The sequence below is a fragment of the Populus euphratica genome, unplaced genomic scaffold, assembly GCF_000495115.2.
Source record: "Populus euphratica unplaced genomic scaffold, PopEup_1.0 scaffold3.1, whole genome shotgun sequence".
Taxonomy (NCBI): domain Eukaryota; kingdom Viridiplantae; phylum Streptophyta; class Magnoliopsida; order Malpighiales; family Salicaceae; genus Populus; species Populus euphratica.
This window is the reverse complement of record NW_011499847.1, coordinates 201,260-228,899: the sequence shown is the minus strand read 5'-3', so window position 1 is coordinate 228,899 and position 27,640 is coordinate 201,260. Positions and strand designations below refer to the sequence as shown.

Below are 27,640 nucleotides of genomic sequence, written 5' to 3'. Positions count from 1 at the left end.
TTTTAATTGTTACTTATTTTATTTGAAATAATTTATGAAATGGTAATTATTATTATTTTAAATTCTTCATCTTTTTATTTTTTTATTTTTTAGATTTGATCTCTATTATTTTGATTATTATTTATTTTATTTGAGATAATTTATGAAATTATATTTTTTTTTCAATTTCATTCTCATTCAACTTTTTAATTTGTAAGATTTTTTCCTCATTATTTTAATAAACTTGAAAAAAATAAAACATTGATAAGTTATTTTCAGCTCTTTTTCTATGATATAACTAAACACTGGGAAGTATTTTCTAACTTATTTTTCATTACATTACCAAACATTGAAAAATAATTTACTTTCCTAGAATTCACTTTTTAAAAAGAATTACAGCAAACAAATGGGCTCAAGTATTTAAATAAAATCAGATGGGATAATCTTATGGATGAAATTGGTATATCAATCATTTATGTTGTGCTCTATCTTATCATGTTTTACAGTTTATTAAGTGTCTGAATTATAGTGCCTTAAATGCAGCTTACAAGAAAGCTATTCGAGAACAAAAATTAGCGTTAGGAATTTCTGCTGCAAAGAGGGAGGGGAATTTCTATCTCAAAAATGTTGACCAGTCTTGGGCTTTAAGCTCTATTGAAGAACAAATGAAGAAGGTAAACAGCATCTATAACTTCTCTCTTTTACGGACTTTTTTTCCTGGAATTACCATCTATGGTGCTGTTTTAAGATATTTTGGCATTGTTAAAGTCATCAATTTGGTGCACCTGTTTAATGAATTAAACTTGGCTTTTCGTTCTCCGTGTCAGGACTACAACACTCAAGTTCCTTATAGGACAGTTTAAGTATGATTGGCACAATAGTTGGGCAGTATGGCTAGCTTAGAATCAGTTGAAGCCAGATATTTTCATTGTGAACCTGAAACTTGTTTGTAGGTAATTGACACTCGCAATTAAATGATTTTTTTTTGTTCATTTAGAGAGGCAAGTAAGTCATTTTGATGTCTGATCAAACAGGGTCCTTTTGTTTTGTAAGAGTTGGCCTCCTTGCCTCAGTAGCATGACACTTTCATGATGAGGTATGGTATGGACACAGCTGAGACACGATGCCATGTGTCAACTCCTTCTATATGGTTGAAATTAATTATGTCATTCAAATTTGATTTAAAAAAGATAATTCTCTTCAATTAGATGGAAGAAACAAGAGGAATAGGAATAGGAGGATCGAGTGGGTACTGTTGTCAGAGGGTGGTGATAGTATATATGTTTGTGTTTTATTTACGTGATGTTTTCAAATCTGTATTTCACATCCATAGGTGTTGAACATGCATTAAAATATGCTGCTTACATGATCATCTATTATGAATTCCTCAATGAACACTTATCAGATACTCTCTGTTATTGTAATCCTTAATATGCTGCTTATGTGATAATTATTATTAAATCCTCAATGAATACATAACAAAGATACTTTGTCATAGTTCCTTCTCTGTTATGGTAATCCTTAATATGCTGCTTATGTGATAATTATTATTAAATCCTCAATGAATACATAACAAAGATACTTTGTCATAGTTCCTTATGTCAGTAAATGTCAAAACCAGTTATCTTTTCATTTAATTGGACATGGCAAGCTCTTACGGGTAAGCCAGGAACCATAAGATTTTGAGGGAACTTGAAAATGTAGGTGCCTTAGAGGCATGTACTTGATTGGGTTTGAGGGCAGCATGCTTGCAATTTGCAACTCATAAAGATGTAGCACATGTGTGTGTGTGTGCGCGCGCGTGTGTGCGTGTCTGTGTGAACATGAAACATATTTTCTCTAATTTTGCCAGATAATAGTTATTTCCTATTTTGATCGACTTGGATATATAACACTCCTTGTTTCAAATATATATATAAAAAATTCTCTTAGTTTTGAATGGTTTTGTTTTTTTTGGAATTTTTTTTTGTACATGCTGATGCTTTGATACCTTTAACTAATTAGCAGGTCCCGTGAATTTCATGCCATTCTGTTTTGTTTAGCAGGTCTTTCTTGTAATGTAAATTGATGGATTCACCACCATGTGCATCTTGGGACTTTCTCTCTTTTTTTATGGCATGGCATCATTTATTCTGCAACCTCCTTCACATGATCGGTTTCCTTTTCTATTTATAGAAGCAAAAGGCCAATCTGGAGGTGAACTTTCTGTTGCCCCACAGAAACCAACGGTTTTCCGACAATTCCCACCCACACACACCCACAAAAAAAAAAAAACACACAATTGCTGAAAGAGAGAGCAAACCTCAACTCTCTAAAGATGTCCTGGCAGGAGTGAGTAATTATTTGTGGGTAACAACTTTCATCACCTTATCTATTCCTTGGATATAAGTTTTGCTGCTATAAGCAGCTATTTGGTGGTTCATAGTGATGGGTTGCGAGCATGTCACTTTATGTTCAAGATGAGGAGCTTATGTGATAGCATTTATTGCTTTGCTCTCCCATATGCATGCGATGCATTTTGATGATTGCGCAGCTCACAATTTTGATACTGTTTTTAACATTTGATGATTTGGTCAAAATAAAGTAACTCGTCAACAATAGTCTTGTAAGACCACATGGGCAACCTGTGTATTTTACAACCATCTATCCGTTTTAAGATCATTATTTTGCTCATGGAGTGCCTGCTGGTGTTGTGCTCTTTCAGTCTTTACAGGGCACCCAGGCTTTTGCAAATTAGGATGCAAGATATTGGTAATAAGGCAGCGTGCCGTTCAGTGAGTAGATGATTCCCCCGAACCAGGCTGCAATCATCTACACGTTCAATTGCAATAGTTGCTTGGTGCAGAATCTATTTTAGGTCAAGGATCTCTCTCTAGCGTATGCTGACCGAATGGAGGAAGCCCCATGTCTCATAGCATCTTTGTGAATCTAAAGGAGAAGAGTCCCTCCGGTCTATGTTTGTACCCATAATTGGATTCAAATACCTTTGACCTCAAATGCACCGAGGCATGCCAGATGCTTTGGTATTAAGAGAAATTTACCCTTTACATTCCCGAACTATTTTTTTAGGAGATCAATAGCAGTTGAAGCAACGATTCACTTCCGTAATTGGCCGATTTTCCAAGAGATGATAAAAGGTAGCTCATGAACGTTTGCCGTGGCTCATATCTTCGCAGCACTTCGCTGGGGCTAGGTTTAAATAAATAAATAAGGATCTCATTTCCTTGAAGCTCGGACAATGAGACCAGATGTGGCTGGACAGTATTTGGAGACGCTGTCGGGATAGTTGCAGACCCTCTGGTGATGGAACACATCGAGGCTGTGTCTAAAATGGAACTAACATATCTGACACTATTCAGACCTTAACTAAGAGCTCTTATAACGGCCGCAAGTCTGTTGACATGTGTTGGTTACCTGCATGTGCCTCGTCAACCACTTGTCATTAAAAAAATGGAGCAGTTGTTTTCATAATGCACATTACTAGATGATTCCAGATGAACTTTCAATACTGTACAAGGTGGAGTCATGAATCTCCAATAAGTAAAAAATTACTTTTCAGAAAGGCTATGAAGAAACATGCGGGCTGTCATGCATGTATCGCGCTGCCACACCGAGCAAATCGAGCGGGTTTGTGCTGGTTTTTTTTTTTTTTTCTGAGGGAGCACGGTATCACCGGTGGAAAGCTTTAAATGAATAACTGGAAAATTTAGTGGATTGTACCAAAAACCAAAGAGAGTGAATTGATCCCAGGCACATCCTTTTGTGGCAGACTAACAGATAAGAACCGCCCCTCCTTCCGCATCCATAAGATAAAACGAGCATCATACATGGGGCTGGCCTCCAGCTAAAGTGGAGTCATGCATTATGGAAACAATAATGAACACGTCCTAAATACCAAATTAACGACTTGCAAATTCACACTTCAGTGTTGATCAAGCACTTTACAGCTAACGAACTTCAATCCCTATCATTAAAATCAACTAACTTCAGGTAACTGATGTTGGATCTATACATTAAATGGTCGTCTGCAGTCAAATGAAAGTTTTAAACATATATTCATCAGAAGGATCCGGACATTGCACAACAAGAACAAATAAACAGGTTCTATTTGTTTTTCAATTAGCTGCAGCACCCCACTCTTTGAGCAACAGTTCCATCCCTTGCACCTGATGCACCTTGGGGGCGCCCATATCCAACCTTGATCCCTGAAGACTGCATTTGTAACAACAAAGGTATCAACAAAACAAACATCAACTTGTACTGGAACAATAAATGGATGATTCCAGAACGGATCACCTATTCCAAACACAGCCTATTAAATGATTACCTCATTGGATACATCAAACACGCCTTCCTGGATATTCTGAAGGATTTTTCCAGCAGTCCCTATGAAGGCCTGAGATAAATTATTATAATAATATTAGTTGGTATGCTTTTAAGTTGGAGGCGGGGGATGCAAGGAACTAAAGATCTAACAAAACTGAAGCCTGGATTAGGATAAATAACCTCCTCAACATTTTGAGCTGTTCTTGCAGATGCCTCCAAGAACAGAAGTCCGTTTTCTCTTGCAAACTGTTCCCCTTCCTCTTTGGTAACAGCCCTACGATGAGCAAGATCACACTTGTTCCCAATAAGCATAATTGACATGTTGGGATTGGCATGCTGCCGAGCATCCTCCAGCCAGCTTGCTAGGTGATTAAACGTCTCTCTCCTGCAAAAGTTCCAATATTCAGTTGAGCTAAAGTTATAAATGCTATACTAGAAAATAGATTTGAAGAGTGAAATATAAAATATAGGAGCGAAGAGGCAGTCTCAAAAGTTAAAATATACAGAGTATCCCTCTAACTGCTAGAATAAATACATTCAGTTTAGCAAAAAAAGGGACAAATTTGGAGGGCAACTAATCAAGCATCCCAGACCCTAATGTTAGAATAACAAGAAATTGATTCTTTGGACTACAGAAACGTGTAGGATGATACACTAGGGTAGATGCTTAACTCAAAACAGTAAAAACTCCACAAGAATAGTAAACAACATGGTACAGCTTGACCTCTTCGAGCACATACTTTACCAAGCATAATCAAATACTCTTTGATTATCATCCCTATAGCTTCAGTCTACCCTAACTGAAAACAAGTTTCAATACTATACAAGATAATTTTACCACAAACACACACAAAACGCTATGCTCAAAGAAGAAAGTGATCACCCACAAAAATCATAAACTTATGGATCTCAAATCCCAGTTCTTTGTTCTAGTAGAAAAGAAAGTCACCAAAATGAACCATGCACACACAAATACAGGTTGGTAAGAGACAAAATTGCTGCCGTTATATGCACACACTGACCTGGTAATGTCATAAACCAGAAGTGCTCCGGCTGCTCCTCTGTAGTAAGATCTAGTGATCGATCTGAAGGACTCTTGCCCAGCCTAAAACATGAACCAAACAAGGTCCTTGCTCAGGAACATAGACAATTGATTTTTATTTTATGAAGTGTATCAAATGTAGGAGTGCGCAAGTAGCAGAAGGAACAATCTCAGCAACCAAGTATGAGCAAAATATCAGATAATAATAAATAAACTGCAAAAGCCAAAAATATATCCAAAAGTAATAAAAACCCATCAATATTTTTAAGCAGAATTAATATTATTTTGTTAAAAAAAAATTAGTTAATCAGCAAATAAATAACTAATTCAGGAAAATCAACAAGAGGCCGCCATAATCAAGCGAACTTGAAACTCTTGTTATCTAAACAAATTTATCAAGTAAATAAAAGGAAAAAAAAGGTACGGTGTCCCAAATTTGAAGCTTAATAGGGCGGGCATCGATGGTGACCATGCGAGCTCCGAATTCAACACCGATGGTGAGATCATGAACAGGCTGGAATCTTTTGTCAGTGAATTGCAAGAGCAGGCATGACTTCCCTACGCCTACAGTTCAAAACCCAATTAAAATTAAAAAGAAAGAAAGAAAAAACAAAGAAAAAGCAGGTAGAGGAGGAAGAGGGACCAACCTGTATCACCGATGATTATGTACTTGAAGAGGTAATCGTAAGACATTGTCGTCTCTATCTTCTGTCTGGAAAAAAGAGTTTTATTTGAGAATTGAAACACAGAGTCTCAAGTAACCTAAATTGATTAAGTAAGTAATAATAATGGGTAAGAAAACAAAAGAGAGCGTGTCGCTTTATTATGTATAAATCACCGACACGTGTGTTTTTGCTTTTGTTTGCCTGTCGTCGCCACCCTTTTCTTGATCCTTAATTAATCTCTCATCTTTTTATTTGTAGTTATCGTTGAATAATTATATAATAATCATTCTAAAAAAAATATAGTAATACAAATTACTAAATATCAATTAAAGTCCTTAAGAAAGATAAAATTTTAAACTAAATTTAATTGCACAATGTTTGTTTTTGGATCAAGTGATATTTTAATACACCAATACTAATTTATGAAACAAAATGAATAAAAATAATTCAATAAACTCATAATAAATGGGAAAAAAATAAATACAAGAAAGACAAAAAAAATATTAAAAAAAAAACTGAGCATAACTTACAATTCTCTTCTTTCTTCCTCCTTCCTGTGTTAACTATAGTCCTCGTCAACCCAATCAATTTAAATTTTAAATTTACTTAAACTAAAAAAAATAAATAAAAAAATTAATCTGATTTGACTATTTTAAAAATCCAAATTGATTAGTAATTTATTTGAATTAAGTAGAACTTGGTAAGGTAGACAAAAATTAAAAAAATAAAAAATAAAAAATATATAATTTTTTATAAGCGAAATAGATGGTAAATATGAACCGAAATCCACAAGTTTATTTTTAAATTGTTTTTTAAATGTTTTATGTGTATTTTAAAATATAATTATAGTTATTTTTTAAAGTATTTTAAATTTAGAAATGCTTTAAAATTATTTTTTTATTTTTAAAAAATGCTTTAAAATTATTTTTTATTTTTAAAAAATTATTTTTTATATCAATATATTAAAATGATTTAAAAATATTAAAAAATAATTAATTTAAATTTAAAAATAAATAAATAAATATTATTTGGTAGCAATTTAACTCTTTTCCCTTCTTTTCTATGAACGGCAGAGGCGCGCCTCCGGATCGGAAGATGATCCCAGTTGGTTGCTAGTTTCTCGCGCGAACGAGCTGAGTCTGCGCCCAAGATCTGGACCAGGAACTGGACCTGCTAGGTTACATGGATTATCATGTGGCACTGGCCCATGTAGGGATGTCATCGTGGCCTGACAGTTTTGATGCTCAGTAACATGTAGAGTGTCCATAGTTTTTTTTTTCTTCCCTAAAAAAAAAATAAGTCTAAGTTTGTAATTTTCTTTCTGCGAGGTTAAGTAAAGGATGAACGACCATACCCTAGTTGATTTAACTTGCCTCTATTATATCATAATAATTTTACATCTATAATTAAACTAAATTTGGCAAAAATAAATACTATTTTTTCTTGAATCCATCTTTTTAAAAATTATATTGGTAAAAATTATTACTATGCTAAACACACAATGATCATTACTTAGTCAAATATTTCTCATCAACAAAAAAAAAATATGAAGAAATCACAACTAATCCATCACTAGTGTTTGGAAATGCAGTAAATTATGTTTTTCAGTATGTTTTAATACATTTCATTTTAAAAAGTATTAAATTAATATTTTTTAGTATTTTTTTAATAGTTTTGATATACTACTATAAAAAATAAATAGATTATTTTAATGTATTTTTAAAGAAAAAACACACAACACTACAATACCAAACACAATATATCAATCATCTAAAAGTAGTTGTAATATTATTTACCTTGAAACCTTTATTGAGTAAATTTCAATATGTTATTATTGGTTTTAAAATCTGATTAGGAAAAAAATAATTAATTTAACACCATTTTAAGAATATAAATAAGTTAAAAAAAACTTAGTTTCATTACAATTTTTAATTTAAAGTACAAATAAGTTTCTGCAACTTGTAACAAGGAAAAATTATTGTTAAAGAGTTTTATTTTTTAATTTTTCCATTGAAAAATAACTTAAAATAATTCAACTCCGTAATGGTTTCTTCAGGGTTCAGCATTCAACAACGTAGACTTATAAAGTTTAGTTAAGACAATTAATGGCGAGCAAAGATATGAAATTGGCAAGTATTTTCCTATCAATTTAATTAAATATCAGGACAATTTCAGAGTTTGGTAATATCAATAGCCACTGGAAATTTGCCTGGTCATTAATTTCAGGATCCATGAAGATTAGTCGAGGTGCGTGCAAGTTAGCCCAAACACTCCACGTGAATAAAAAAAAAACTATCTGGTTAATTTCACGGACACTCCCTCAAATTAGCTTACTGTATTTGTAACATCCTATATCAAAAGAAGAGTATCTAGAGTTAGGGCATATTAAGGCAGTTAGTACTTAATCTTGTAGAACGTGTTTTGAAGTCTGTGAGTTGCCAAGAACAAAACTGTAAGGCATGAAAGTCGAGTTGAGCTGAGCCATAGCAGATAATATTCTACAAGGGGGAGTGAAGCGGGTCTTAGATATGATGTCAGAGCAAACGACAACTCATTCTTAAGGTGGGGAGATTGTAACATCTCACATCGAAAGAAAAGTATTCAGAGCCAAAACATATTAAAATAGTTGATACCTAACCTTATATGATACGTTTTGAGACTTGTGGGCTGCTAAGAATAAAACCACAAGGCGCGAAAATGAGGTTGAGCTTAGCCACAATGAATAATATTTTGCAAATGGGAGTGGTCGGACCTTTATAATATCGATGATGATCTCAAGATTTATACAAGAAAGTTAAAAGTGAGCGAATTAATCTCTTTGATCACTAGGATTAACCCTCAGACCTCGTTTATTTACTAGAAAACAGTTCATTGTTGGAAAGTGAATTACTTTCCAATGTTTGGTAGTGTCATAGAAAATAAGTTGGAAAATATTTTTTAGTGTTTGGTTATATCATGAAAAACGAGCTGAAAAATAACTTATTGATTTTTTTTTCAAGTTTCTTGAAATAATAAAGAACAAATCTTACGAATTAAAAACTTGAATGAGAATAAAATTGAAAAAAAAATTCTGATTTCATAAATTATCTTAAATAAAATAAATAATAATCAAAATAATAGAAAACAATCTAACAAATTAAAAAATGATGAAATTAAACTAATAATAATTATAATTTCATAAATTATTTCAAATAAAATAAGTAACAATTAAAAGAATAAAGATTAATTTGATAGATAAAAAAATCAATTAAAAAAATAATAAGAGACAAGCAAATAACAATCATAAAAACAAAGATCAAAGTTAAAACAAAATCAAATTAAATCAAATTTTAAAAGGTGAAATTGATAAAAAAAAATTCAAAATAAAATATATAACAATTAAAAGTTTGAAGATCAAATTTGTTATAATTAACAAATAATATGATATTTTTAAATTTTTTTACAACTTATGGAAAGTGTTTTCAGTTCAAAATAAAAAAAAAATACTTTCATAAAAATCAAGTCAAATCTTCTTTTAACTAAAAAATATTTTTTGGTGATCAATTTTTCTAATGACAAATAAACACAGGAAAATTTAAAAAATTATTTTTAAAAAACTACTTTTTACCAAACAAATAAGACTTAAGCTTATAAACTTGTCGGATTCCATGTCGGCACTAAATGACAACTCCCTTTTAAGCATTTTTTTGTTATTGTTTGATTTGGAAATTAGAATGTATTTATTAATGGAAGGGTATTTAGAGATTTTAATATAATATAAAAATATTAATTTTCGTTGACATTAGTAGAATATAGCTAACCTTCTTTTCTGAAATGATTTAGTGTTTTTATAGTTTTCTAAAATATTAAATATCAAATTAGCTTTGATTTGTATATATACTGAGATATTCATAACCTTTTATATAATTCAGAGTTTTCTTTATAGTTTATTATAGCTATAATTTTGAGGTTTGAGAAATCCCATGCACGCATACTCCCATTGTAATTTAGCTCGAACTGTTCAGGTCATATTTCACCAAATGGTAAAAAATGTGATTATGCATTAAGCTTTCTAAGAGAGACGAAAAAAGAAGTTGAATACCTTAAAATATTAATAAAATTGATAATAAAAACATCATCAGATTCCGAATTGTGCCTTATAAATACGGTAGCTAACATACATATTCTCTCCCTTTGGCAAGCACATTCCCTCACCCTCTCTCAGGCTAGTCATACGATATTGATGGACTCTAAGTTGCATATTACAATAGCATACAGCAAATCATATAATAAAGCCATAGCTAAAAGATGGCATTAACTTAGCCCAAATGGTTTCCAGTCATGAACTTCTTCCCAGTCAAACCACAAGAAAGGGCCTCCTTAGGAATCTTAGGAAGACGCTGGACACCCTCAGCTAAAACCACACCCATGCCCATATGCAAATGTGGCTCAATATGGCAATGGAAAGCCCATACTCCGGGATTATCTGCCACAAACCTTAGTGCGGTCCATCCATAGGGAAATATCACCGCAGAATTTCTATAAGGTGGATTCTTCAAGTTAAATTTCTTCTCGTCATCTTTTGTAAACTTCCCTTCTCCATACGCTAACACCCAGAAATCATGTCCATGCAAATGCCACGGGTGGATTTCACTAACATTTTCAGCTAATGCATTAGCATTTTGAAGTATCACGTCCACTGTGCTATAGTAACCAAGCATGTAAACCCCATTCCCAGTAGTGGTGTTGGGGTTACCTGGTGGCTTCATAACATCGTACTGTACTGGGAAATTCTCAGGTGGCTTTGTTTGATCAAAACCATTTTGTAGTCCAAATCTTATGGACCCCAAGTAAGGAGTGGCAGGTAATGAGAGGGAAACGTTATTGATAGACCACTTAGTATAGCCATTCATCTTGTTTTGAGTGTTTAGTAGGGTGATCCTACGGTGGTAAGTTGATGGAGGTTTTGGGATTGTTTTATGATCCAAGGCCTTGACTTTGTTAGTGAATGCCTTGCTGTGAGCATAATCATCCCATCTAGGAGTTACAGGAGGTGGAGAAAGAGGGAATTTTGATGCAGAGTTGGTTTTATAGTTTAGTATAGTTAGGGCTTGTGGGGTTTGAGGCTTTCTTCCTCTTACACCAAAAGAGATCCAGTAGTTTTGAGAGGGGTCTTGACTTGTTTTTAACAACACTGAGTAGCTCTCACCGGAATAAATGTCTAGGTCATCAGTCTCAAATGGCTGGAGATAATTTCCATCTGCTTCCACCACCAGCATTTTGTGATTCTGAAAACAAAAAACAATAAAAAGATGAACATATGTAAATAATTTTACCCATCACATTTGCATTTTTCAAAGTTGTACTGTTCAAATTTGCAGGCATGCATGCATGCCTTTGGCAATTAATATTCAATGCATACAGGGGAAAAAATGACAATGGCGTTGATGTAGGAGAAGAAAAGGGTATTTGTTTTTAAAATATCATGGAGAGGAACAATCGACCACAACATCAGTCATGTGACAAGCCTTAGAAGAAAAACAAACAGTCACGTAATTAAAAGGTACTGATCGGTTTAAAAAGGTGAAAGCAACAATCATTTCCGAAGATGAGAAAATAAAAGCAGCAGAAATGTTGCAGTCATGTTGAAGATAGCCTGTCAACTGGAAAATCAGGTAAGCGATGACGCAAATTTGAAACAAACAAAGGCAAAGGGTGACATATATATATATATATTAGCTAAATGTAAAGAGATTTTTACTACTTATGAACAAAGCCATTGTATCCTCAAGGGAATTAGCTTAAAGAAGACAAACATTTTGTTATCACGCATATTTTGCTGTCACAGCTGGCAACAACTTGATCAGCTAGCATGATCCTCAAGTAATGATCTCAAATCTAACTAATCATTCTTATGTGCTATCGAATAGCATGGTTTCAAATTTTCTCTTGAATATATATCAAAGAATAATATAAATTATATTTTTAAATTTTATTTAAAAATTTAAGTTATTAGATTTAAGATAATTATTTAACAAGATATCGGAACTTTGATTATCAAATAATCACGAATTTAAATCTTATTATTTCTATTTATTTAATAAAAAATAAACATAAAAAAATATAATTCTATGCAAATTTTAAATTTAATAAACTTTTATTTCAAAAAATATATTAAAAAATAATATAAATCTTCATCTAATAACTTAAACTATTAAATTAAATTGATTATTTGACAACGTTGCAACAGAAAGGCACTATGCTATATATATATATATATATATATATATATCAAAGAGAATCAAAATATTCTTGCTGTGTATCAATTTGAACTGCCGTGCATGTGGACATATACTCACCCCAATGGCCAAGTTGAGAGAAGCCAGAGCAGTAGTGCTAGAAAGTCTTATTCTGTAGGTCTTGTTTGGATCCACATGCAGGATAAAAGGTGCCCATTGCTCATGTCCTGTTACATTGCACTGACTGAGAGAGGAGTTGTTGCTATAGTGGGCCGCTAAGGAACATCCATACTGACCTCTTCCATTTACGAGCAGGGTCTGAACACAAAATTGAAACATGGTCATTAAGGAAAGGAAAACGCATCGGAAAAAGGTATTTGTCTGCCTTTTCTTTTTACCTCGTTTTTGAATATTGGGGTAAAATAAGATAAAACGACAAGCCAACCACCGTGGTAAAAATATATACATATTAATTAGATTGATTTTTGTTGACATAATTGAGACACGAGGGCCCTTGTTCATTAACTTGCCAGGTTTCTTACGTTTGAAAATAAACCTATCATCTTCTCAAATAAATTAAAATAAAATAATAAAAAATCACCAGTCCTATAATAGATAAGTACTATAGGACTATATAATACAGTATATATGAATATTCAATAGGGCCCTGATCAGGAGGGGTAATTTGCTAATTCCTTCTTGTTTCTTCTAAATCTTGCATTCAATATTGTACCAATATTTTTTTAATTAGAAATTAAAAACTCAAGCTCCCAAAAAAAACCCAATTTTTAATGCATCGATGCCCCCTTGGGAAGTAGCTTTGTATATCCCCTACGACAATAAGTAAAGACTGACCATCTAGATAGCAAGCATGTGTAGTATTACTATGTAGGAAGGTGATTAAAAAATTAACCTCGTAATTAATGGAAGACCAGATAGCAAGCATGACGATGAACTCAAGGTTAAGACAATGGTCTAAAAACCGAATAAATTATCAACAATTTTCCTTTAATTTGGGATATCAATATTGACTCCAAAAAATACGATTATTGCGGAGGAATAGTGCGAAACTACCTGGGGTTCACCAATCCAGCGCATTGGTCTGGATGAAAGGCCAACTTCTTGGTGATGAGCACTTTCATGCCACCAATCACTTAGCAACAAGTCAAACTCGCCATCATAGTGGAAAGGCTCTTTCTCTCCTTCTGCAACATCCACTATGAGGGACCCATATAACCCTGCTGACCTTTGCATTCCATAATGTCCATGGTAGAAATATGTTCCTGCCTGCTCCACATCAAAATTTGATTAATATACAAGCTCTTCAAGTTAGCTACCCCTTCCTAGCTAGAAAAGCCAGTACTTTTTCAGGGCAACATGGATGAAGGGTTGCACGTTGTTAACTCTCCCGACATGATGATGATCAGTAAGTTAAAATGTATTGTTTATGATTTTAATAGATATGTTAACTTGATATATTGACCGACCGATCGACTACTATGTAGTTTACCTAGTGACACATCCCACGTTGGTAGCAGGCCGGTGGGGTGGATCAATATTGTCGTCTTCTTGAACACGTTTTTCTTAATTATTGGAAATTTAACGAGAAATTAAGGAAGCTAGATTTTACCCTGTCGACTGTGAACCTGTAATCGAAGGATTCGCCGGGGTTAATAGCACACTGCGAAATGGAAGCAGTCCCATCTGCCCATGGCGTTCCTTTCTGCAAAGAAAAACAGCAGAGAATACAGAATAGACAAGGCATGGCTTAGTGGATGCTAGCATTGTCACATGCAAAGATGCTTCAACAAAATCAATTGCATGTACTTTAGTAAGAGTAACGACAGAAATAAAGAGAGAGTGAGATCAATGAATAGAAACCTGTCTGATTCCATGCCAGTGAATGACAACTCCCTCGGTGTGGAGTTTGTTTGTGAGATGCACATGAACTGTATCTCCAGCTCTAGCCCGGATCGTTGGTCCAGGAAACTTTCCATTGATGCTCATAACAACATTTTCTAACCCATCTGGAGACCAGTACATGTACTCCACTTCCCATTTGTAAAAATGGAGTGATCTAGTCTTATTAGAAGTAGCAGTAGCCGACGACCATTGGGTCAATGAAAGCAAAAGGCAGTACCAAACAATGAGACCCTTGAAACTTCCGGAGAATGGTTCACACAGGAAGTTACAAGGTGCCCCCATCTTCTTCTATTGGATGCCAAGAAGATGAAGTTTGTAGTGGTTTAGGTGAAAAGGGATATTTCCTGTGGAAGAAGGAAAGAGCTCTTTCGGCTCTGGCTTAATTAGTGGATATGCACGTTGGGATGTTTGGGCTACATACATACATACATATATATATATAGCACGTTGGGGTGTTTGGGCTACATATATATACATATACATATATATATATATATATATATAGAAAGCTGGCCAGATTTTTTAATATTATCACGAAGGTTAGGTTACAATTCAAGATTTCTTAAGAAAAAGGAAAAATACTAATATCAATTGAATTATAACTCATTGATTTTAGTTTTTTTTTCCTGTTATTGTATGATTTGGAAATTAGAAAGTAATAATTAATGGAATGATATATAGAGATTTTATTATAATATAAAAATATTAATTTTTGCTAGTAAATTCTAAACACCACTATCTTCTATTTTCTTACAATATCTAGGAATAATAAATTAACCTAGCTTCTTTTCTGAAATGATTTAGAAAAAAAAAAAGAAAAATAATGAAATTAGATCACAAAATTTTTAAAAGAAGCTTGCAAAAAAAAAAAAAAATCTAAACTGAGCTGATCAGCACAGGCCGTAAAAAATAAAAGGAGATTCGACACTATAAAAAAAAAAAAAAGGAGATTCGAAAGAATGAATTGAACAATGGCATATTACCTGGCTGCCATACAAAAAGAAACGCGCAAGAATATATTTTCCGACAAGTCGAAGATTTAATAAAAATCAATCATGTTTTATCTCGTAATTATGTCCAGATAAGTATATATTAATTGTTTGTACTTTAATTAGCTTTACTAGCTACCCCAATGTCTGTATTTTTTCTTCTTTTGAAATAGCATATATAATTCGACTCATCGATCCCCGCAAAATCAATTTGCCAAGTAGAACTCAAAACGAAGTAGCTAATTATTGATGGTTATGTTCTATATTCGATCCATAAATTTTAGAGTGTTAAAAGAATAATTATCGATATTTATTTTATAAGAGGAATAAATACAAAAACAAGAGAAAAACTACAACAAAAGGTTTTTTTAAAATATTTTTTAATAATATATAAAAGTATTGTTATGTTGTTTTTTTTTTCATCATCTATCTCTGTTCATAATGGATTCATAGAGAAAATGTTGATGGTTATTTCTTGAGCATTCTAATTTTTTTCACTATATGCCTCACGTTTAGCCATTAAAATAATCCAAGTTTAATTGAGTGTTGTTTTGATTTATTTTTTAAAAATAAACTATCTGGAGTTGTTTTTTTAATTTATAATCTAAGTTAAAAAAAAAAAACTATCTTGAGTTGTTTTTTTAATTTATAATCTAAGTCATGCCCAAATTAATTTAAAGATTACATTTTAAAGCAATAATATTATCTTTAATTTAATTTTAGAGGAGTCAAATTCATATCTTGCAATCCAAATATAAAAAGTTAGAATTTTCATAATTTAATCGTGTTTCTAGAATTCATGTTTTATAATTATGCTTCATGTTAGTCACATACAACAAAGTGTTAGGTACGAAATTAGTGCCAATTAAGTGGAATACATGTGGAGGCCCTTTATATTTATATATATATATATGAAGCAAGAGAAGTATACTCCACCTTCAGTTCTCAAGTTCAATCCAATGGATCAATTGATTAAGAATTATTAATTAGGTAAGCTAGTTAGGCTTATTTAATTAATGGTGCCAACTCAAAAGGGAAAAAGGAAAATGTTTTAATTGATCGATGCGCTTGAATTTATTAAACTATGGAAGGCATGATTTCCCTGTGTTTAATCTTCTTTTCAATTATAATTTATAATTTATTTCTTGTCTCCCCTTCTCCTTCGTTGTCTTTGTTTCTTTTTCTTTTTCTAAATCTTTATTCACTTTTATAATTTTTGTTTCCAGATTTTAATGATTAGAGTAATTTCTGGTTCATTAATTTTTTCATATCGAAACTTTTTTCTCTCTATCAAATCTTAGCTAAATCATATATATATATATATATATATATATATATATTAATTTGGGTCAAATATTAGAGGGTTAAATCCAGTATATTTGTTACCTTGAAAAAGAGAATATTATTGTCTTAATTTGAAACCAAACCTTTCTTAAAAGAGTTTAAGCCAGCCAAGATTGATTGAGTGTTGCTCATCGTGCTGTCTTGTCGTCCTAGCTGTGATGCTTACCTGAGACGGGGCAACAATTTCTTTTAGCCTTCAAATTCGCACGCTATGCTTTAGCCTTTAGGTACTGATATCGTGACTCTGAAGTTTGCTCAGATCTGATCTGGTATTGGATTCAGGTTATTAAATCATTAAATTAACCCTTGAGGCATTCGATTAATTCCAAACAGTATTAATTAAAAAATTAAAATAATGCGTTTCGAGTTAAAAAAATAATAGTAATAATTTAAATTAACCTAACTTGTAAACTTATTAGTTATCCAAGTTTGACCTAACTAATATTCAAACAATTTTAAATAAAACTTGGGTACTTGAATTCAGGTTTTAAAATCATGAATTACCGAGTTGATCCTTTATACATATCAAGTTTTGTTTTTAAAAAAAATAAATCAATATATTGAAGGGGCTAATTAGAAGAAAGTTAAAGGAAAAGGACAAGAAACAAGAAAAACAAAGAAGAAAATAAAAAAAATCAGCGTCGTACTTAAAGCTTTTATTTTGGTTTTTTATAATTGAGATTATTTGTATCCTTTATTATTTTAATATATAACACATCATTCTCTAGATAATTATGATTTAAAATATTAACTCTACCTTGTTTTTTTACAGAAAAAAAGTCAGAGCAATTTTTGACTCAGTTTTAATTGACTGCACGTAATTTGCAACGTTGAACAGTCAATCCTCACCAATTTTTTGTTTTTAAACCTCACCGAAGCCAAGTGTCAAATTAATAGATATTTGTTCGTGAATTTTGTGTTTTCAAAGAATGTTCTGACCTTCTTTTAGTCTTTGGGTGTTATAATATGAACTTTCTTCAGAACCTGGCCTGGCCCAAATTTAGCCTGTAATGGGCTGGCCTATCTGCCTCAGCTGGGGGCTTTCTCCTAGTTGGGCTGCTAGGCATAAAAACTACTGGAAACGACAATGTCACGGGCTTCAAAAAGTAGGCTGGGGAATGGAGAATTGGGTTTGCCTAAGCCTAAGCCTCGGTTTCAGGTCTAGTCGACACCTGATAAATTTAGTAATTTACTCAATAACAACTACTGCGTATAATCTCATAATTATTTGGTATTTGATGTGAATGAAAAACTACTCGCAGATAATTATTTGGTATTTGATATGTATGAAAAATAAATGTTTAAAAGAAGAGGAAAATAATTAATTATTAGATGAACCCATGATTTAATAACAAACATAATCTCGTAACATGTTCAAGAATCGTCAGTAAGTTATCTCCCATTGTTTTAATCTTATTTATCTTTTAATTGTAAAATATTTAATCCAGTATATTTGCTACCTTGAAAAAGAGAATATTATTGTGTTAATTTGAAACCAACCCTTTCTTAAAAGAGTTTAAGCCAGCCAAGATTGATTGAGTGTTGCTCATCGTGCTGTCTTGTCGTCCTAGCTGTGATGCTTACCTGAGACGGGGCAACAATTTCTTTTAGCCTTCAAATTCGCACGCTATGCTTTAGCCTTTAGGTACTGATATCGTGACTCTGAAGTTTGCTCAGATCTGATCTGGTATTGGATTCAGGTTGTTAAATCATTAAATTAACCCACGAGGCATTCGATCAATTCCAAACAGTATTATTTAAATAAATAAAATTAAAATAATGCATTTCAAATAACAATAACAATAACAATAATAATAACAATAATAATAATATAAGTTAATCTAACTTATAAACTTATTGGGTTATCCAAGTTTGACCTAACTAATATCCGAAACAATTTTAAATAAAACTTGGGTGCTTGAATTCAGGTTTAAAAATCATGAATTACCGAATTGATCCTTTATATATATATCAAGGTTTTCTTAAATAAAAAAATCAATATATTGAAGGGGCTAATTGGAAGGAAGTTAAAGGAAAAGCACAAGAAAATAGAAAAATAAAGAAGAAAATAGAAAAATAAAAATCCAACAAATACAAATCAAAAAAAAAAAAATCAGCGTTGCACTTAAAGCTTTCATTTTGATTTTTTATAATTGAGGTTATTTATGTCATTTATTATTGATATGTAATACATATTTTTAAAGTAAAAATTTTTTAGGTTTGAAATTTATATAAATTTACATTATTTTATGTTTAATTTTTATTAAAAAATAAGAATAATGAATTTTAAATTTATAATTTTTTAATTATTAAAATTCTGATATCATATTAAAAAAATATTATTAACATTCTAAATAATTATGATTTAAAATATTAAACTCAAGTTAATTTTGCTCTACCTTGATATATATATTTTTTTTAAAGTCAGAGCAATTTTTGACTCAGTTTTAATTGACTGCGCGTAATTTGCTACGTAGAACAGTCCATCTTCACCAATCTTTTGTTTTTAAACCTCACTTAAGCCAAGCCTCGAATTAATTGATCTTTGTTCGTGAATTTTGTGTTTTCAAAGAATGTTCTGACCTTCTTTTAGTCTTTGGGTGTTATAATATGAACTTTCTTCAGAACCTGGCCTGGCCCAAATTTAGCCTGTAATGGGCTGGCCTATCTGCCTCAGCTGGGGGCTTTCTCCTAGTTGGGCTGCTAGGCATAAAAACTACTGGAAACGACAATGTCACGGGCTTTAAAAGTAGGCTGGGGAATGGGGAATTGGGTTTGCCTAAGCCTAAGCCTGGGTTTTTGGGTCTAGTCGACACCTGATAAATTTAGTAATTTACTTAATAACAACGACTACGTATAATCTCATAATTATTTGGTATTTGATGTGAATGAAAAACTACTCGCAGATAATTATTTGGTATTTGATATGTATGAAAAATAAATGTTTAAAAGAAGAGGAAAATAATTAATTATTCGATGAACCCATGATTTAATAACAAATATAATCTCGTAACATGTTCAATAATCGTTAGTAAGTTATCTCCCATTGTTTTAAACTTATTTATCTTTTAATTGTAAAATATTTTCATTAATCAAGCTTTTCTGAAACATGAAAAAATATATTCAAACTAGTCCATCATAACTTTTCAATGTAATATATTCAATAAATATAATTAATTAAAACAAAATATTAAAATTAAAAAACATTAAGCAGATGTGATTTATTTCATGGTAACGAAAAAAATAATAAGGTTTTGGATAATTTATAGTGTTCTAGATTAAAAAAAACATTTTAATAATTTAATAAAAAATTAGTTTGATTGGGTTAATCTGAACCTGAACTAATTAAGATTCGAGCATCAACATGTTAAATTTTATTTTTTAAAAAGATTTTTTATTAAAATAATATAATTATTTTTTTATATATTTTTAATTTAGGCCTTGCTTCAAATTAATCCCGACTTAGGTTTTATAACAATGGTCGTGAGAGTGTTTGTCTTCTACTTCATTTCCCATTTATAACTATTTCTCCACAAACTCTTTAATTCACCTCTCCTCCCTGTCTGCTGCAGATGGCAACTTGTCTCGGGCTATTTCCTCCATCTCCTGCAGGAAAAGCTTTTCAGCCCAACCATAAATCTCCTCTTCTGTTCTCCTCTCCAAAACCCCACATCACACTTTCAAGAAAGTCCCGCTATGGAATCCAAAGCAGCAAGTTTGGAAGCTTTCTTGACTTGAACCCCGAATCAAAACCCGAGTTCTTGGATTTTGATCTCTCATGGTTTGATCCTGCTGACAGGCCTCGCTGCTTTGATGTGATCATTATTGGGGCTGGCCCGGCTGGTTTGCGTCTTGCCGAGCAAGTGTCAGGTTATGGAATTAAGGTATGCTGTGTTGATCCCTCACCACTTTCTATGTGGCCTAACAACTATGGTGTTTGGGTTGATGAGTTTGAGAACTTGGGGTTAGTTGATTGTTTGGACAAAACATGGCCTATGACTTGTGTCCATATTGATGATGACAAGACCAAGTATTTAGACCGTCCTTATGGTCGTGTTGGTAGAAAGGAATTGAAGACAAAATTGTTGGAGAATTGTGCCTCTAATGGGGTTAGGTTTCATAAAGCTAAGGTTTTGAATTTGGAACATAAGGAGTTTCAGTCTTCAATTGTTTGTGATGATGGGACTGAACTAAGAGCTAGCTTAGTTGTTGATGCAAGTGGTTTTGCTAGTACTTTTACTGAGTATGATAAGCCAAGAAACCATGGATATCAGATTGCTCATGGCATTTTAGCTGAAGTGGATTGCCATCCATTTGACTTGGATAAAATGGTTCTTATGGATTGGAGAGATTCCCATATGGGGAATGAACCTTACTTGCGTGCTAATAACTCAAAAATTCCGACCTTCCTCTATGCCATGCCATTTGATTCAAACTTGGTATTTTTGGAAGAGACTTCTCTTGTCAGTAGGCCTTTGTTATCTTACATGGAGGTTAAGAATAGGATGGTAGCAAGATTAAGACATTTAGGAATCAGGGTGAAGAATGTAATAGAAAATGAGAAATGTGTGATCCCAATGGGAGGACCTCTCCCAAAAATCCCTCAAAGTGTGATGGCTATTGGTGGGACTTCAGGGCTAGTCCACCCCTCAACTGGGTATACGGTGGCTAGAGCAATGGCCTTATCCCCAATTGTAGCTGATGCAATCGTGGAGTGTCTTGGCTCAACCAGAATGATTAGAGGAAGGCCACTTCATCATAGAGTGTGGAATGGGTTGTGGCCATTAGAGAGAAGATGTACAAGGGAATTTTATTCTTTTGGGATGGAGACTTTGCTGAAGCTTGATCTGAATGGAACTAGGAGGTTCTTTGACGCTTTCTTTGATTTGGATCCTTATTACTGGCAAGGGTTCCTCTCCTCAAGGTTATCTCTTAGAGAGCTTCTTTTCTTAAGCTTGTCATTATTTAGCAATGCCTCAAATCCATCAAGGTTTGATATTGTTACAAAGTGTCCCGTTCCCCTTGTCAAAATGATGGGGAATTTGGCACTTGAAACCATCTAAGGATAGAAAGTTGCAACACATATCGATCAAGTGATCACATTACTGAATAAAATGATCATCAAGCCAGCCTTTTCAAATTACCACAGCTTGAGCAACTTATGAGCTAGCTCCCTCATATTTTGTCCATAGTCAAAGAAACAAGATTGTTGATATTGGAAATGAAGTTGATTAAGGCATATGTGAATTAACCTGCTTTAATTTGCCTTGCTAAATTTCTCCAACTGTGTAATGAGTCTTGAAGAAATATTCCTTCTTTTTTCTCTTTAGTGTTTAAGCATTTGAAAGGGCAAAATATGCTCGGTTTGGACAACCTGCGTTTCCCAGTCATTCTGATGCTTTTCCCCGGGAAACCACGCCTCAAAACCGGGCACTTAGTGGATTACAAAGAAGAAAGCAAAGTCAATGTGACCTATATTCATTGTTTGAATTTGGCACGCCCAGTGGCTCCCAAAAACCACTTGAAATTGCTTAGCCATTACTCAAGTGGATCACCCACCGTCTCACGAACGCTCATCCCTACAACTTTGCACCCTAGAGTCAATTTTTTTCACGCGTGGGTCTTAAGAATTCCTTCAAAAGCTTGTAATTTTTCTTGACCAAATACAAAAAATGCTTGAAATTTCCAATTTTTTTCTCTCCGATTTTGCGAGCCAAACGCCATCTGGATCAACAAAGTGTAATTAGCAAACAAGTTTTTATTGAGAAATTAATTAACATGTCCTAACCGTTACATCACCATATCAATACATGTGTATCTACCACCTGACAGCTCCTCCACGGACTATATAATCACGTTTTGGGCTGAATCCCATAATATTTATATCTTATTTATTATTTATTATCAGTAATTATATATATAAAAAAATCTATTTATTCAGATCAGTTCACGTTAAATTGTAAACCATCGGAGTCATGATTCTTAATATTGGGCTTTGTGAATGATATTCATTTAATTAAATCCACAATACTGGGCTTTTTTATAAGCATGGGCTTTTCCCCTTTCGGCCTGAAAAAACGACATAAAAAAAGACTTGGCGCTTCAGCGGAAGGTCAAGCTCAGTGAAGAAAGAAACTACCTTCCTCAGCCTGTCCATAGCTTGTTTTACCCCCTTGCTTCTCTCTCTTCCTCCTCAATTCCATCAAACTAAAAAAAGTTTCCATGCTTTCAAATTTTCCAGTTCTTGATAATCAGTTAGGGCTTTGAATCAATCCATGAGGCCGATAAGGCTACCGGAACCACCTAGTCCCACCTTGGGAGTACCTGAGATCTTCGAAAACGGCGCGTACAGCGTCATTCGTCGCGCCGTCGTTATCGGCAACGGATTTCCCGGTTCAGAGAACCAGAGCCTCGGCTTAATTCACGCTCTCGGCCTCGCCGATAATCACGTGTTATATGTGAGTTCATCTCTCTCTACACTCCTTAATCACCAAAAAATCTATGCTTTTCTTTTCTTATTAGTTCAACTTGATTGATTTTGCTGAAATTTTCATAATCTCCGTGAAATCAAGGTTTTATTTTTTATTTTTAGATTAATGTTTCGAATATTTGTTCCTGATAGAAGTTTGATGCAGAGAGTGACGAGACCAAGTGGAGGGATAAACGAGTGGCTCCGTTGGCTTCCGGTTTCTCTTCACAAAATCTTGCACTACATCATAATGAGGATATATAGTTATTCGCGGTTTATAGTTTCAAGAGGGAAGAAACTTGCGCCTCTGCCTTCGGAAAATGGTGGCAATGTGGGCTTGTCTTCAGTCTTAGAAGCTGATTCGAAGCAGATTGTGAATATGGCTCGCGAAAGTTATGAGAAGTAAGTTTCTTTCGGACTTTGGCTTTATTTGAGTTTGTTAACTTGCTACAGGTGTTGAAAGTATATTTTTTTGAGCGAATTTTACTGTTTTATTCGAACAAAGATGCAAAGTAGAAAGTACGGTTCTTGTAAGTTATTACTTGAAATGAGTTGTTGTAGAGGTCAATAGACAACACCTTGCTTGCTACCAACCCTCATGAAATGGAAGGAAAATGATATTGGTGATTGATGGATTGTATCATGTGCTCGAATGGAAATGAAAAGGTTGTGTTATGAATGATTGATGGTGGTTTAATATTACCATCGTAGACTCCTGATTGGCTTTCACTTAATTCTTTTGAAAATAAAAGATTGACCTATTTCTCGATCCATTATTGCCTTTCATTTTTTTTATAGTCTTCAAAATCTTGTCTGCATTTAGTTTTCTGTGTCATTGTTTCCCGGTGGATCTGTTTATACTTGATACCTGTTACTCAAATCAAGTATGTCTTGCTTCCAAACTAGTTGGTATTTGCAAGTATATGGATCTGTTTTCCCATTTTTCACTTCTTAGTTCCTCTCACTAAACAGATTATAGATTTCCTCCTTTTTTCCCTTAAATTTATTTGTTCTGATACATCTTTTTCAGGGATGGCCCTTTATTGGTAGTTGCATCTGGCAGAGATACTATTTCAATTGCAAGCTCTATAAAGCATTTAGCATCAGAAAAAGTTTTCCTTGTCCAGGTTTGAGGCCTTCCCTTCATTTAAATTACACCTGATAAATCTATTTGCTACGTTCTATATATAACATGGTGCTGTAATGGCTATCTAAAGAATATATCGATTAGGATCAAGTTTTGTAACCTGCTGCTATTAGTGTCAGATGGATGGAGACACCATTGTATATGTAAGGGCTAGCATATCCTTATGTTAGCCTATTATATAGTGGCAGCTACAGCTTCCAAACAGCTCTCAATCTACTTTCTGTTACTGCCTTCAAGCTTCTGATATTCCCTTTGTTTTTCTCATGCAGATACAACATCCAAGGTCAGACTTGAGTAGGTTTGACTTGGTGGTCACACCTCGTCACGATTATTATGCTTTGACTCCTCAAGCACAGGAACAAATTCCTCGGTTTATTCGGAAGTGGTTAACTCCACATGAAACTCCTGATCAGCATGTGGTATGTATCAGAACGTTGAAATGAATTTATTTATTTTTTCTCGTTGAAAACTATCTCTTGTTGAAGATGGTAATTAGCAGTTTATAACATGACCATTGAACTTCAGGTTCTTACTGTGGGAGCCTTGCATCAAATTGATTTTGCTGCATTGCACAGTGCAGCTAGTACATGGCATGATGAGTTCGCACCTTTGCCAAAGCCTTTGCTGGTTGTTAACGTTGGAGGGCCTACATGTAATGAGCCATTATACTTATAATCCACTGTTCTTTTCTGTGCTTTGAAGTTTTGCTGCAAATTGTCAGTCTCACTTCCACTGTCATTTCTTCATATAGTGGTCTGTGCATTATTGTGTTATTTTAATCTCATAGGAGCATGGCCTTTTTAGTACCTACTGCATGTGCTGGTTTTTCTTGCATGTTGGATGGTCAAACCCTGGGTGAGGGAGGTTGTGAGGTTCCAACCTTGATTGGTTGCTGGAAAGAGGAACCCTTTTGCACTAAATCATAAGCTGATCGTGGAAATTAAATGATGAAATTGTTATGAGAGACGAAGTTGACTATTGTTGTTGTTTTTACTTTGCACGGACTCTTCGAAATAATTCAAGTACCCAAAACTAAACTTGGCTTTGCCATGCACTACAAATGAAAATATGCAATTCATTGTATGATTCTATTATATATCATATTAAAACGAGTTATATTTAATTTCTTGAAGAAAATGCAATTTTCTTATTCTCTTTCATGTTAGCATAGCAATAACTGAAAATTTAAAATAGAACACTGTCATACTTGAATGGATTTGTATCCCAAATAAAGAATTAAAAGTTGAAAAATAGGTTTGGTTATTTTTTCATTCTGCTTTGTTTCAGTTTATGACTATTTTAATTCAGAAGTTTTCTGTTCACTTGGTTCTTGCTGTTTCTCATGGACCTGGTATTTAAAATGTGATTATATAATATGGTGCCCAAAATTCTTTAGGTCGCTGTCGTTATGGAACGGAGCTTGCTCAGCAGTTATCTGCCTTTTTGACCAACGTGCTTGTGAACAGTGGGAGTGTCAGGATATCTTTCTCAAATAGGACACCTAAGAAGGTATAGCCACTTGTTTCTCATAGTTTATTCTTTCAATACTTGCCACCCATTACTCAATATATGTTTTTGTAATTCTTCTACCTTCAGGTTTCAAACATCATAATCAAAGAACTTGCAAACAATCCAAAAGTTTACATCTGGGATGGTGAAGGTATTGTTGATTGATTTGGAAACTTTATACTAGTTAAATTATTAGAGGTCGCAATCTTACAAGTTTTGTATGTTATAACATTCAGAGCCAAATCCATATACGGGGCAATTAGCTTGGGCAGATGCATTTGTTGTCACAGCAGATTCAGTCAGTATGATAAGCGAGGCTTGCAGCACTGGGTATGTATGAACAATTATTTCTATCATCTTTGAAAGATTTAGAACATATTAAAGCTCTGAGATGCCCTATTTTATTCTGTAAATGCTTTTTTCAAATTTCCATACTGTTTTTGCAGGAAACCTGTTTACGTGATGGGATCTGAGCGTTGCACATGGAAGTTGGCTGACTTCCATAAATCTTTGAGAGAGAGAGGAGTTGTTCGACCATTTACGGGGTCTGAGGATGTAAGTAAATAGTAGAATTTTTATTTATATTCTTTTCATGCCACTATTTGTGGAGTCCTGCACCTTAACTTTGTTTTACCACTGTATTTGGACGTGTTTGACACCTCTAAATACAATGAGCCCTTTTACCTATTTGACAAGTGTCTTCTCCCATTTGATTCATTACAAGGACAGTTTCCTGGTATGGTGTCCTTTAAGTACTCTCCCGGTCCCATATTAGGTGAAAACTTTGGTTTTTCAATTATTTAAAAGCAGCTTCATTTATTACTTGCTCTCCAGGGTAAGTTTTCAAAATTATACTTCATGGAGAAAAAGATAATACATCTACTTGATAACGGTTGTGTTATTAATCAAAATAACTAAAGCTAAATTTGAATGGTTATATAATATCAGGCAACTATTAAAGTGCTCGTTTCTCATCCACTTTAGTTGATGGGTTTTGTAATGGCTGTCCTGGTAACTTTTTCTGGTTAATAGTTTTTCCGTTCTTCTTTCTGGAAATTATCATCATTCCCTTTGTGCAATGAATTTCTTCACTTGATTATGTGAATAATCTGTTCGTCTGTCTCTTTCAGATTTCAGAAAGCTGGAGCTACCCGCCTCTAAACGACACCGCTGAAGTTGCTCGTCGAGTACATGACATGCTTGCAGAAAGAGGATTGAGAGTGCGGCCATAAATCTTGTTTATAGTCAACTAATTCTTGAAACATATTTCCGTTTGGAAAGGGAAGTCAGGAAATTAGGTTTGTTTGATAGCACGTATAGGAATCCAGCTGCAAAGCATTGATAGATGTTAAAGTTAATTCATTTTTCCCTATGGGGGTTTTGAGATATGATACATGTAAAAAATAAAGGTGAACTCAACTATTGCGGCTTGTAATATAGGTAGAGTGCAAATCGTCCCTTTCCTCTTTTGTGCAGCACAATTGATTTCAATTTGGCACTCGTTTCATGTTGTGAGAATAAATTCTCAGCTGTATTGAGCAAATTTTTGTTTTTCTGTGACATGTATCTTGAATAGTGATTGGTTTGCGAGGGGAAAAGCAAGAATGAAATTGCATCAGGATGTGATGCCCAGATGTTTTTTCAATTCAGTCCTGTTCATCGGTTTGTTTCAATTTACCTTAACAACCCCCCTCTTTGGATTGCAACCATGATGATTGGTTGTGCATGTTAAATTTTGTTAGGGTTCAAAGGCATCTGGTTCGGACCTAACCTCTCAAGACTTAACTCAAGGGAAACAAATGTTGGTCGGAAAAACAATTTTCAGCCCCCTGACAACTTGGTTGACCGGGAAAATAGATTAAGCCACCATGAACTGCTGGAACCAGTTTTGTTTGAAAATGCCTCCGGTCTTCTTCTATTTTTCGGAGGGGATAAGAGTGGTGGACGGGAGAGCCAAAAGGACAGGAGCAAAGTCTTTCTAAAGACAGGAAAATCTTTCGGCTTTGGAATAAAACAATGATTTTTCTTT

General features: G+C 33.6%; 4 protein-coding genes and 1 pseudogene across 4 annotated transcripts; 3 read left to right on the top strand and 2 right to left on the bottom strand.

The window, feature by feature from the left end:
* LOC105138926 (rRNA-processing protein UTP23 homolog) overlaps positions 1-2,656 on the top strand; it is a 7,830-nt pseudogene extending 5,174 nt beyond the window's left edge.
* A 1,185-nt stretch (positions 2,657-3,841) lies between these two features.
* LOC105138934 (ras-related protein RABB1b) lies at positions 3,842-6,150 on the bottom strand. The gene is made up of 6 exons (XM_011045179.1): positions 5,995-6,150; positions 5,772-5,911; positions 5,328-5,410; positions 4,486-4,690; positions 4,307-4,375; positions 3,842-4,191 (listed from the first exon to the last, which is right to left on the bottom strand). Exons 1-6 carry the CDS (start codon positions 6,038-6,040, stop codon positions 4,099-4,101), a joined length of 636 nt encoding a protein of 211 aa, XP_011043481.1. The 5' UTR covers positions 6,041-6,150; the 3' UTR covers positions 3,842-4,098.
* Positions 6,151-10,090: 3,940 nt separating this feature from the next.
* Positions 10,091-14,566, bottom strand: LOC105138917 (L-ascorbate oxidase-like). Its single transcript, XM_011045155.1, has 5 exons — positions 14,112-14,566; positions 13,861-13,953; positions 13,305-13,517; positions 12,351-12,548; positions 10,091-11,279 (listed from the first exon to the last, which is right to left on the bottom strand). Exons 1-5 carry the CDS (start codon positions 14,433-14,435, stop codon positions 10,311-10,313), a joined length of 1,797 nt encoding a protein of 598 aa, XP_011043457.1. The 5' UTR covers positions 14,436-14,566; the 3' UTR covers positions 10,091-10,310.
* A 5,398-nt stretch (positions 14,567-19,964) lies between these two features.
* Positions 19,965-21,811, top strand: LOC105138906 (capsanthin/capsorubin synthase, chromoplast-like). The gene has a single exon (XM_011045145.1). It carries the CDS (start codon positions 20,059-20,061, stop codon positions 21,547-21,549), a length of 1,491 nt encoding a protein of 496 aa, XP_011043447.1. The 5' UTR covers positions 19,965-20,058; the 3' UTR covers positions 21,550-21,811.
* Positions 21,812-22,554: 743 nt separating this feature from the next.
* LOC105138900 (mitochondrial fission protein ELM1-like) lies at positions 22,555-27,237 on the top strand. Its single transcript, XM_011045134.1, has 10 exons — positions 22,555-22,944; positions 23,122-23,357; positions 23,986-24,082; positions 24,372-24,521; positions 24,628-24,754; positions 25,499-25,611; positions 25,699-25,762; positions 25,848-25,941; positions 26,058-26,166; positions 26,742-27,237. Exons 1-10 carry the CDS (start codon positions 22,762-22,764, stop codon positions 26,841-26,843), a joined length of 1,275 nt encoding a protein of 424 aa, XP_011043436.1. The 5' UTR covers positions 22,555-22,761; the 3' UTR covers positions 26,844-27,237.
* The last annotated feature ends 403 nt before the right edge of the window (positions 27,238-27,640 follow it).